General features: G+C 41.2%; 1 protein-coding gene across 7 annotated transcripts in view; it reads left to right on the top strand.

Moving 5' to 3' along the window:
- Positions 1-787: 787 nt before the first annotated feature.
- Positions 788-12,838, top strand: part of GPCPD1 (glycerophosphocholine phosphodiesterase 1) — a 52,108-nt gene continuing 40,057 nt past the window's right edge. The window contains exons 1-3 of one of the 7 annotated variants that reach the window (XM_039224018.1): positions 788-948; positions 6,106-6,183; positions 8,534-8,630. In XM_039224018.1, the coding sequence (XP_039079949.1) occupies positions 6,135-6,183; positions 8,534-8,630 (146 nt within the window). In that variant the 5' untranslated portion in view covers positions 788-948; positions 6,106-6,134. Of the gene's footprint in view, positions 949-1,520; positions 2,140-3,127; positions 3,264-5,528; positions 5,544-6,101; positions 6,184-7,504; positions 7,562-8,533; positions 8,631-12,838 lie in introns of those variants that run through there. The other 6 variants (XM_039224034.1, XM_039224037.1, XM_039224011.1 and 3 more) reach the window with 6 other exon arrangements.

Raw genomic sequence — 12,838 nt, 5'->3', positions numbered from 1 at the left:
CAGGTAACAATTTAAGTTTGTTAAGTGGCAAATGTTGATTAATATTTCTGGGACCATCAAAGGAGAGAAAAAAACTTGACCTTTTTTTTTTTCTTTTCCCTTGTAGCGTCGATTTTTCAGAAAATAAAAAAGTACAACCTTTGCAGAGAGGGTCGTTCTTGCTTTAGGAAAAGTTCGTTTAAACTTTAATTTGCATACAAATAACCTGGGGATCTCATTAAACGTAAATTAGATTAGGCAGGGTTGAAAAGGTCCTGAGAATGCGAATTTGAGAGCTGCCAGGTGACTCTGCTTTGTAATAGAAACGCTCAAACATCTTAGGTCACCGAATTATCGTTTTCAACTTTAAAGGTTTGGCCCAAATGTGCTTGCTGTCTTGTAACGAAAGAAAGTTTCCAGAAAACATTAGGCTTGCTAATTTCCATCACTTTTGAATGGCAAAAAAATGCATTCAGAACTGCAGTTCCGGCTTCTACATTTGGTCGTCCTCAAGCGGCTTCGCGAATCAGCCAAGGAACGCGTCTAGGTCCCGAACCCGGGTGTAGGCGCGGCGTCCCGCCGCGGCGCGAGGTCTTCGGAAAATGTTCACGGCGGGGACTCCGGGGATGCCCAGCCGCCCCCGGCCGCCGGTTCCCTTTCCAGGAACGCGCAAGCCCGCCCCCCGCGCGCCGCCGCCGATTGGCCAGGACGGCGCCGGCGTGACGTCACTCCCCGCCCCGCCCCTCCGCCCCTCCGGCCCCGCCCCGCGGGATGGCCTGGCGGTTTGGTCTGGAGCAGCTGAAACCGGTTTGAGCGGAGCCGCTTCCTGCCGCTCGGCGCCGCCGCGGGCTGCCTGGGGGAGCGCTGGCGAGGCGCTGACGGCGGGTGCCGGGCCTCTCCGGCCCGCGGCCCTCGCTCTCTGGGTGCAGCGGTAGCGGCGGCGACGGCGCGGACCCGCGGACCTGGCAGGTGAGGCGGGCCGCCAGGCCTGGCCCGGCGCTCGGTACGGGGGCCGCGGCGGCAGCTCACGTGGCGGTCGAGCTGTCAGGGCGGCCCGGCCGGGGACGTGGCGGGGCGAGGGGTGGGCAGGGTGCCCCGGCCCCGGCGGGCACTGCCCCCGCCCCCACCTCCCGGGGGAGAAACAGCGGCCTGGACCTTCGCGCCCCCACGTCGGTGGGCAGTCTCTGTTTATCCGACTTTTATTGTTTGCTGCCGCGATTCCGCTGGGCCGCCTGGTGCTTATTAGTTCCCCTCTGAAAAATGTGTGAAGTACAGTCTTTTCCATGTACCAGAATGCACGGAGCCTAAGACCACCACGAGGACACGGACTTAAGGAACGAAGAAACAAAAATTGGCGCTGAAGTCGTTTGTGTGCCCCTAACCCTCAGCCTGCCCCTCGCCCACCACCACTCGATCCGTCTAGAAGTAATTCATAGTGTTTGGGCAACTGCTTATTTTCTGAAATTGCCCAACCGCATAGTCGAAGGTATGCTTGTATAATTCAGTTATATTCCAGAAAAAGCCCAAAGTGCCTTCCTGTCCTGGGAAGAGGTTCCAAGAATAGACATCTTTGCTGTCCATACGATTTTGGGAGAGCTGCACCTTCTCGCCAAAGCTGTACTTTCCCAGAGCCCTTCAGATCGCCTTGATGACTTGTGCGGGAAACCCACTGCCCGGTTATAAAGTGAATCATGCACGGATTCCGTCCTGAATTGTAGAGAATTCTTTCATTTTGAGGCAGCTGGGTAGTCTGATGCGGCGCCAGTGTAGAAAAAGGTCCAATCGAGCAGGATGTTTGGACCTGAGGATGTTTTCTTCATACTGCCCTGTGGCTCTCCCTGTTTGTCCCCAGCAGCTCCCCGCTCCTCTGCCCCTTCATGTCCCTCCATGTTGCTACATTTGACAGTTGTGACTTAGCTGAGAAGTAGATACAAGTTCTCAGTCCTTCTGTCAACTCCTGATGTACCGGATACGAATAACTCAGGGTGAAGCCAATAGACCAAACTACACCTGGCCTCATCTGTTCTGGACTTAAGACCCTAGGAGACCCAGAATTCTAGACAAAGTAAGATTTAGGAGAGCTGTGTTCAGAAGAATAATGACCACAGAAGAAATCTCACAGTGGCAGAGTGGACCAAATTTGATACGTAGAAAAAGTAGGTTGGTGAATCAAATCTTTGCATGTAACTTCACCAGGAAAAGTATGTGAGTTGTACGTGAAATAATAGCAAGACCAAGTGAAGTCGAAAACGTTTGGGAAAGTTTTACTGCATTGTTTACAGAGTTGAACAAAGGAGTTAATGTTAGTGAAATCTCCAGAAATGCTTTCTTTTATAAAAATCCATTCATGTCTGTATATGTTTGATCAGAATACTGGCTCACCTGTACTGGGGTCAGAATTGTGGGGTTGTAATGATCCTACAACACGATGAACAGAAATTGACTCTGAAAAACCTTGGCGTTTCGTGTATTCCTTATAGCCAGTTATGAGGACCAAAGCTGCTGGAGTCTAGGAAAGAGCAAGACTTGGAAATGCTTTTATTTATTTATTGTTTTAAATTTGAAGGAAGACAGAGATGTTCTTTTTGACCAGAAAAACACACTTTAGCTAAAAATATCTCTGACCTCAGTGTAGCTCTAAACTAAATGTCCCTGTACCTTTGGTTTGCTTAAAAATCCCTTTTGTTCCCCAAGCTGGTAAACCATTAAGGTCATGTGTTGGGGTAATTTTATTTGACAAAAAGAATAGAGTAGAATTTGTTTTGCCAGGTAGTAAACTCTGAAATATTTCTTGAATGTAAATTGCAATGTCAGACTTTACTAATTGCTTGAGTCTTTAAAAAAGTTAAAATAGTGTTAAATGCTACTCAAAATCTCAGGAGAATACTGTTTGTGTTTACCTTCAAAAAGCACAGAATGGAGGTTATATATAAAACAAATTGAGTTGGTTAAATAACATTTACAGTCAGCTCATGTACATAAAAGGACTAGCATTGTTCATCTTGTTTTGTGTATATCTGGAAGACCTCCCCCCTCCAAGTTGGGATGGTTTTGGTTTGGTTGTTTTTTGTTGTTGTTGTGTTGTTTTTGGCTTGTTTGGAAGAAGAGGAAGTGTTGGTGGGTGTGTAAATTTTGCGTTTCGTGACAGGACAGTATTTTACTTTGTCACTGTTTTGGTGATAACTCGGTGCTCAAGTTTTGTGCGCCAGTCCTGCACCAGAATTTTGGCCTCTGTCCGCGATCAAGTAAACTGGTGTAGGAGCAGCTCCCCAGGCTTTCATTTGGTATGGCATTAAGTTGTGGGAGGAGGAAGGGTGGAAATTAAACCAGACTTAGGACTTTGGGCAATCCAAGCGGAAAATGATGCTTTTGTTGATGTCCAGGGAGGTTTTTCTGGGGCGGTATTTTTGTGGTTGTGTATATAGTTTTGTATATAGTACATTTACTGCAGCTGTTTACAGCCAAGTTACTATGGCCACTCTTAGAAGCAGCCTTAAGAATGAAAGTCCGTTTTAATAATTAGTTGAATTCTTCCATTAAATTTATTGTGTAAGTTTCTCGTTTAATGCAGTAGAAACTTAGAGGTAATTTGGTACTAGTTGATTTTAATATATAGTAATAATTATATTTGATTTCCCTAAAATTGGCTAAAATAGATACTTAAAATTGATCAAAAATAGTTAAGTACCACCTATGACATGATGTATACAAGATTTTGTAGTCTTAGTTGAAAACTGTGACCATAAACACTGGGGGAAAGTAGAAGTTCTGGGTAGAGATTGAGGTTGGTTATTCAGCAGTTTTGCTGGATGATGGGGCTTTTTGCTGTGTCTCAAGATTAATTCAGTTACATAAAGCCAAGCTCTTTTGCTAGCCTTGAGGTTTCTTTATATGACATTAATAATTAAATGTAAGATTGCAGTGTTTCAGTCCTCTTTAATTATTAGGAAAGGACTATTCTTACTCTTAGAGTTATACTCAGATTCATATGTCATGTTAAAGGAGAGCTAATAAGATATTTGGATTATGATTGGTTGATGAGGGGTAACAATGTATAGCTATTTTTAGATTTAGAACATTCTTTGCTAGAACTGGATCTATACGCTTTAAATAGATGTCGTTTATTCTTAGACACAGAAAGTGAATTAAGGCATCTTAGAAATTATTTTGATCACGGACAGGTTTTTCTCCAGTGCACAGTCTTGGATTTTCTAATTGAAATAGTAGAGTTGTCAAATAGGGAATTCTGTATTTAGGTGGTATGAAACCACATTTCCTGATGGTCTTGCTTAATATATTCAACATTTGCATCTTATAATGGATGAAAGTGGGATGATAAATAATACGTAGCTAACATTGAGCCTGGGTTCTTGACCTTCATAGCAGTCCCCATTGGATCAGGTTCATCAGCCTCAGCTATATTAATATTTGGAGCTGGATAATGATTTGTGGAGAGCTGGTCTGTGCATTGCATGGTGTTTAGCAACACTGTTGGTCTCTACCCGCTAGATGCAGCAGTATTCCCCCAGCCAGAACTGCTGCTGTAGATCCACCTTGACTTTGAAGTGTAGTTACTGGAGTAGCAGTGTTCATTAAGTGCCCATCGCAGAGTTGTGCGTGTATTCATGGGGATGGAAAGGGGAAAACATATGAATGAATAGCTGTGATAATTATGATTTATGATTAAAAACTGATTTTTTTAAAATAAAGTAATGTATAAATGCAGATAACATGCTGGTATATTAATGAAATGATTTGGAGTAGAGGCATTGGAATTCTTGTAGGAACATCAGGTGAAATTTGGAGGGAGTTGGAGAAGTTATGTAGAATATGATCTTCCTTTCTGTAGAGTATGGGTTCTTTCTCTATTTAAATTACATAACCTACTTTAAGATTAATATTGTATATATTTTTAAAAATCTGTTTATCTTCCCTCAGGTACTTAAATTAAGGGATGTAAACAGATTGGTTTGGCTGGAAAAAACAATGAAGTAATGAAAAATCAGCGAAAGAGAAAATGTGGATAGGACATCAAAGGCTTACAGGTTTAGATTTTTATAAGTAATCACAGTAATTTCAAGCCAGGGACATGAGGAAGAATATTCTAACTGACATAAAATATATCCTTGGGAAGACATTTAGAAGCCAAAACACAGGTTAGGATACTTAGGATTTTTAATGAAGTTCAGACTGTAGACAGATAGGCATGGATGTAAGATCAATTAGAATCAACAGGGTTTGGTAATAGATTGCAGAGTCGAGACTCTAATTCCAGTCTACAGAACTAGAGTAATGACAGTCCTATGATTAATACATAGAAAATCTGAAGAGAATGATTTATGGGGGAGAGTTTTGTGTTCTGTTTTTTTAATTCTTAATGTCTTTTTATTTTTGAGAGAAAGAGGAATAGAGCATGAGCCGGAGAAGGGCAGAGAGAGAGAGAGGGAACACAGATTCTGAAGTAGGCTCCAGGCTCTGAGCTGTCAGCACAGCCTCATGAACGGCAAGATCATGACCTGAGCCGAAGTCAGACTCAACTCAGACACTCAACGTACTGAACCCCCCAGGCATGGTGTTTCTTTTTAAATTGTTAGCGATGTTACTTAGAAGCAGAATCTCCCTCTTGTTGCTGAACAGTTATAGTTTGTTTCAGTGAATGGTACTTAAGTTCTTCAGTTGTTTCCTTGTTATTATTAAAGTTGAAACTTTATTGAAGTAGAAATCCTCTCTTGAGCCAAGTTTTTTTTCTATCTAAAGTTGCTGTTGTTGTTTTTGTTTTGCTTTTTTTTCTTCATAACAGGAGCCTGGTCGGGAAAGATGGGTTGAGTTCAGAATAGCTGCTTATCAGGAAAGGAAGTTTGTAACCAGAGAATCTTGAATCCTTAAAAAAAGTCTGGACACACTCGTTTTGCAGTCTTTCTGGCCTGTACACACAGAATAGGTTTTAACATTAGGCCCTAAAAATTGCTAGGTACTTCTTAAATAATCCAGTCTTTATATATAAATTTTCTGAAATCTTTTGCTCACAGTTGAGATTTGAGGTTTTTAAATTTGTTTCTTGGTGGTAGCTTTCTAGAGTTAAGATTTTTATATATTGTAAATGACATCTTCTCTTCTTCTTTCTAGCACAACATTTTAAAATAAATCCATTCAGAATGACACCTCCTCAGGTTACCTTTGAAATAAGAGGAACTCTTTTACCAGGTATTGTAAAGTTTTTTTTTTTAAAACAAAATTTTAAATGAGCATTTTAAAAAATCTGGAATGTCTTAAATATGGAGTTTGTTGTTACAATGGGCCTAATTTTTAGATGAAGATATCTTTAGGGCTTGCCTGATGTCAGAAATGTGCTTAGAGTATGGTAAACTCATGAAAAAAAAATTTCCCCAAATAGTAAATATCTTAGTCTCATGTTATCCAAGAAAGCTGTGAATTTATTTAATTTTGCACAGATAGTTGGGCTCTGATTTTTAAGTACTATGAAAATGAGGGAAATTTTGCTAGTGCAAGAAGTTGGTAAAATGAGATTAGGTGGCTAAGGTACCTTTGTTCCCTATTTGTGATTTTATTTTATTTTATTGGCTAATTGTATTTCTTGCTGTCTGCTAAAGCAGTTTGAAATAATTTTAGTCTAAGCTAGCCAATCAAAACAGTATCATGCCTGGGGTATATATCCCCATATTTCATATACTCTGACTATACTGAGCAGTTCCTCAAATCTGTTACATTCCTTCCCTCTTTGGGGGCTTTTTCAAATTGTTACCTCTGTCTAGATCATTGGCCTCCCTTCTCCCCTTTAACTCTCCTTACTTTAACCCTGCATTTAGCTAGTTTAGGATCCCTGTGAAATTCAGAGTTTCAGGACTTTTTATAGTACCTTTCAGATTTTATTTGAGTCGATTTTATTTATAGATAAATTGTAACCACTGTGAAACTGTGACTTTGTGTTCATGCTGAATGGCTGCACTTAACACAGTACCTGCCTCAGAGCAGGTGTAAATGTGTTCAAAGAATGAATGAATGGTTCACTTGTGTTTATCCAGCATCTTTGGTAGCAGCCATCAGAGCAGTTGACAGAGTGTGAGTTTGTCCAACTTCAAATTCTTAGCCAAGAAGATTTGGTAAAGCTCCATCTCTGGGCAGGATTCTGCAGATTGAAGATTGCTAGTCAGCTGATAGCTTGGCTCCCTTGAGTCAAGAGCTCACCTCTAGTCCAGTGTATAGCCTTCTCTGTGGACAGAAGACTGTAGAACTATATTGTACTCTCTTAGAGAATTGTTCACAAGCAGTTTAAGCTAGGAGGAGGAGCTTGGCCATGCCAGGCAAATGGACCAACTGCAGAATTAGCCACAGAAGGGTCAGCTTGATGGGGGTCTCATTCTTAATGACTAGAGGGAAGATAGTGGCAGATGTGAATGTAGGAGAATCTGTAGGTGCAAAAGAGAGGAATATGTGCATAGCAACATATATGACTTTGGGAATGAATATTTGTATTTAGCAACAGTATTTATCTTTTTTTACTCAGGGAAGGTAGTGCTAACCTAAGTTAATTGCAAAACAGTCTGGTTACTCTAAAGGATTGGTGAGTATTTTGATGTGAAATCTCTATACATAACCACTCTGTGCTTGACAGACATGTATTTAGAACCCTGAAAACTACTGAATGACTATCGCACTTGAGATTTTAGTTAAGTTTTAGACAATCCAAGCTTACAGAGTGTTCATGCAGTAGAACTATAGTTCTCGTTTTACTAGAGTAGTGCCTAAAAACTACTCAGCATGTGGAGGAGTTTGTCTGGAACTTTGTTCACTTGGGCTCAGTTTTTTCTTTTGAATTTTAATATAGTAATTGAGAATATATTGATACATAAGTCAAAGACGTCTTCATACTTATATCCAAGAAATTGTAGACTTTTACTGAATATACAACATTCAGCAGATATAGGCAATAGTTGTATTTTGGTTTGTCTCTTGAGGAGAAGTGTTTAAGTAAAGCAGTAGTCATTATTTTAATAAGGAAAGTTGGATTTTTTACTCTGTGAGTCTTTGTTTTGAGCATTTTTTGCTATTGTTGTTGTTACATTGCTCCTTTCCCATCAATAACTTTTTTGATGTTTAGCTTGTTAATAGCCACTGTTTGAGTTCCTGGAAAATACTGGTTACCATTTCTCTAGAATACTTACGTGCATTTAGTGTTTGCCTTTTTAAATTGGAAGCTGCCTTAGAGGTAGGAACTGTGGCGTGATCACTTAGTCTTCTTGGTGCTTGTTACTGGCTCAGTTAAGTGGTTGAACAAATGAAGAATAACTCCTCCCTACATACCCCTCCTTTTCTCTGGCTCTGGTTCTGTAGAGGTAGGTGAAATTAGGCACACAGGCGTTGGTGCGGTGCCTGGGTCCGGGGCGTGTCTCCAGTGAGGCTCCTCCGTCTCTGCTAAAGGGGACTCTGCGTCCAGGTGAACTAGTGGGACTGACTGCACCTTTCTTGCTTCTTTAAACTAAAATTTGAAACTTCCGTACTTGTCCCATTGTAACTGATTGTTCTGTTTCTTTAGGAGAAGTTTTTGCCATATGTGGAAGCTGTGATGCTTTGGGAAACTGGAGTCCTCAAAATGCTGTGGCTCTTCTTCCCGAAAATGAGACAGGTGAAAGGTAAGCAGGCAAATAACAGTTTACAGAGTAATTGTGACATTCACATTTTAAGCTTGGCGGGGTTTATAAGATACCTTTGTATACTTTCCCTCTCTTAGTTTTAATTTTTATCAGAATTCTCACATGTGCAAAAGAGTGAGGTAGTTGTACGGATTGGTTGTAAATAAACAAGTTTCTCTGTTTCTCAATTTCTACCCCTCAACCATTTTCAGCTTTTGGCTGTTTCTTTTGTTAGTGACTGCCATTTTTCTAAATAACGGGCTTATATTGCTATTTCTTTCTTTTTTTTTTTATGTTTTACTTATTTCTGAGAGAGAGAGAGAGAGGCAGCATGAGCAGGGGAGGGTCAGAGAGAGAGGGAGACACAGAATCCGAAACAGGCTCTAGACTCTGAGCTGGCTGTCAGCACAGAGCCCGACATGGGGCTCGAATTCATGAACTGTAAGATCATGACCTGAGCCGAAGTCGGACACTTAACCGACTGAGACACCCAGGCACCCCTCTTTTTTTTTCTCTTAACTTTTTAGGTATTATTTTTTGGCTCTCAGTATGTTTTTTCCTTAAATTTTTATTTTATTTTTAATGTTTATTCATTTTTGAGAGAGAGAGAGAGCGAGCACGATTAGGGGAGGGGCTGAAAGAGAGAGAAAATCCCAAGCAGTCTCTAAGCTTAAGCCCAGAGCCTGACATGAGGCTCGAACCCATGAACCACAAGATCATGATCTGAGCCAAAGTCAGATACTTATAATTGTCTGAGCCACCCAGGTGCCCCTCTCAGTACACGTTCTTGATAAAAGATCTAATTTTTGCTTTAGTCTATAAAATAATTTCCTTTAGCAGAGAATGGAACAGGTATGTTAGCTAGTGTACTGAAATGAATTCACAGCTGGTATTAAATACAGCACTAAACTTAGCATGGGTGTATTGGTGCATTGTACTGGGGAAACGAGGGTCTGGGTGCTGGTCATTTCTTCAGTTAACTGTGATCCTGGGCCTAGGTTACCTCATCTACACAGTAAAGAATCAGTGAATGTGCACAGTAAAGGTGGAACATCTTCACTTGGGGATATTTGGAAGTGTTATGGGTTGTCAAAATGTATGTGCAGGAGGTAAGGAGAGATGAGATCTTAAATAGTATACAAACACATGCAGTGGCCCTAGGGAGAAACACCAGGTTATGTGATTATTAAGCTCAAATTCTGTTTTCCTGTAGAGCAGTGCTATTGAAAATGTGGCCTGTGGGCCAGTGCTAGAGGAAAAAACCTTTATTGTTAGTGCATATGTGAGAAATACAGAAATTAAGAGCAAGCAATGTTTATAGCAATTTGACATTGCTGGGACATTCATGTGTGTCATTGTGGACTCGTCTCTTGTGCTGGATATATAGACTGGAAGTATTGGTTGCAGGACAGGCAAGCAAATAAAAATCGGTCCTTTGCAGCAAATAGTTAGAGGAGCACCAATGGCAAAGCAAAGGGAAATAACACAGTATCATAACATAAGGTAAGGAAAAGAAAAAAACATCTATAAAACACTCTTCCTTATTTGTCATTAGTGTGATACATTTTCTCAACCAATTCTCAGCTTTTGTTTAATGTTTATTTACTTATTTATTTATTATTATTTTAATGTTTACTTATATTTGAAGGAGAGAGAGACAAAACGTGAGTGAAGGAGGGGTAGAGAGAGAGGGAGACACAGAATCTGAAGCAGGCTTCAGGCTCTGAGCTGTCAGCACAGAGCCTGATATGAGGCTTGAACTCACAAACCATGCGATCATGACCTGAGTAAAAGTCGGAAGCTTAACCAGCTGAGCCACCCAGGCACCCCAAAGTTTGTTTATTTTTGAGAGAGAGAGAGAGAGAGAGAGAGAGAGAGAGATAGCACAGGTGGGGGAGGGGCAGAGAGAGAGGGAGACACAGAATAAGAAGCAAGTAAAGGTTAATTGGTAAATATTCGGATCACAGAGGAATGAGATGTTTATCCTTTTCTAGTGGCTGGTTTTTCCTCCGGTTTCAGATCAGCCATTCTAGTCTGAAGTAAAACCTCATGTCTTTCTGAACTCATTCCTAAAACACAACTCTGCTCTGGATGCTTGGGCTGACCTGTGACCTGTAAGTCCCTTTCAGCCAACCTGGTCAAAGTTATGTGAACAGATAACACTTAACTACGTAACTTCAAGGGACCAGCCACTTTTGCCTTACTGAAGAAAACAAATGTAGTTGATTCATGTCTACAGATAAACATACAGTTTCACATGGAGGAAAGAAGTAGATGATACAAGATGATAGAAGAGACATTTGCCTTGGACACCTTTCTGGTGTTTTTTTTTTTTTTTTTTTTTTAATTTTTTTTTATTTATTTCTAGGAGAGAGAGAGAGAGAGAGACAGCGTGAGCAGGGGAGGGTCAGAGAGAGAGGGAGTCACAGACCGAAACAGGCTCCAGGCTCTGAGCTGGCAGTCAGCACAGAGCCCGACGCGGGGCTCAAACCCATGAACCGTGAGATCATGACCTAAGCGAAAGTCGGACGCTTAACCGACTAAGCCACCCAGGCGCCCCCTTTCTTAGAATACCATTTGTTTGGATTTCAGTATGCTCTGCATTTGTTTGTTTTTTAAGTAAACTTCATGCGTAGCGTGGAGCCTAATGCAGGGCTTGGACTCACAACCCTGAGATCAAGAGTTGTCCCCTGAATCCATTGAGCCACCCAGGTGCCCCCTCAGTGTGGTCTGTTTCTAAGGCCTCCGTACCTCCTGTTTCTTAGAATTTCTTAAGCCTTTCCCTACCTATAGGCTTGTAGTGACAACAGCTCTATTAGGATTTTTTTCCCAACTTACAGATAATTTGAAGGTCATAGTATTGTTTCCTAATAATGCAGAAAATGTGGGTCACTTGTGGTTTTATTTGCTCTTATAGATTTTATGGTATTTTGGGGCAGGATATGAGGGGGCTATTCAAAATCAGGCAGGTGCACTAAACCTCGTTGCCTCTGTCTTCCTTTTTCTTAAATTTCATCAGATTATGTTTTTTTTGTCACTGAACAGTTCTGGTTCATTTTTAATTTTGCAACCTTTATTTAAGAGAAATGGAGTAAAAAAAACTCATTGCTTTGCTCTTTCTATCTCTTCTCATTCATTCAATGGTTCTTAACGAGGAGTGTATGTTAGACTTACTTGTGAGGGCTTTAAAAAATAGCTAGATCCTGTCCCTGGGGAATGAGGAATAAGGCTTGAGAGAGAGGCCCCAGCACATGTTTCAAAGCTTCTTGCTAATCCTACTGTACATGTGGGGCTAGTCTCGCATAGTCTGGCTGTTTATGAATGAGGTAGTATTAGAGATTTGCTGTTTTTTTGGTAGCAGAGGTGAGAAATACTTTCACCTCAGAGTTGGTAGAGTCTGCCTGGGATGCTGTGTTGAAAAGGCTTCTGAGGCTTACCGGGGAAGAGTAGGAGGGCACATGTGCCAAGCATTTGCTATTCTTGTTTTATAGCAGTGATTCTCAACCAGCCTTATATATTCAGATACCTTGGGAAGTTTGATCAGATGCCATATGACCAGATTCCACCCAGAACTATGAAATCAGAGTCTCCTAGGGTAGAGCCAAGGCATGTGTGTTTTATTACTACCAGATTAATCTAATTGTTGGCCATGGGTGACAGCTGGTTGTGGATTTTTTCTAGGAACCAGGATTGAGTCAGAGTCAGGCTAATGCCCTACAGCCTGTCTTGGCAGAGCCAGGTGGGGAGCAGTAGTAGCCATCTGGTATCATGGATGAACATTTGGAGCTGCTGTTTATTCACCGAACTATTCAGGCTGAATTAATGTTTGGGTAATGGTCTATGACAGTGGCTCTCAAACTTAGGTGTTCATCATCAGAGTCACCTGGAGGCTTGTTAAATTACAGATTGTTGGACCTTCCCCCCAGAGTTTCTAATTCATTAGGTCTCTAGGTGTGGCCTAAAAATTTGGATTTCTAACAAGCTCCAAGATGATACTGATGGTCCTTGGATCACACTATGGTCTATGATTGGAAGGTAAGAGGCAGTTATAATCATGAATTGTAGTGATTTCTTTCACTGTTGAGTCAAAGCTTTAGAATATCAGTAGACTCTGTTAGCATAGCATTGTTTGGAGGAAGACTTTTGAGTTGAGACAAGTAAGATACAGATACTGCTTGGCTACAGGAATGAATTAGCGAGAAGCAGGG

This window comes from Hyaena hyaena, unplaced genomic scaffold, assembly GCF_003009895.1.
Source record: "Hyaena hyaena isolate Hyena2069 unplaced genomic scaffold, ASM300989v1 scaffold_16, whole genome shotgun sequence".
NCBI classification, from domain to species: Eukaryota; Metazoa; Chordata; class Mammalia; order Carnivora; family Hyaenidae; genus Hyaena; species Hyaena hyaena.
The sequence above is the reverse complement of the archived record's forward strand: the minus strand, read 5'-3'. Positions and strand labels throughout refer to the sequence as shown.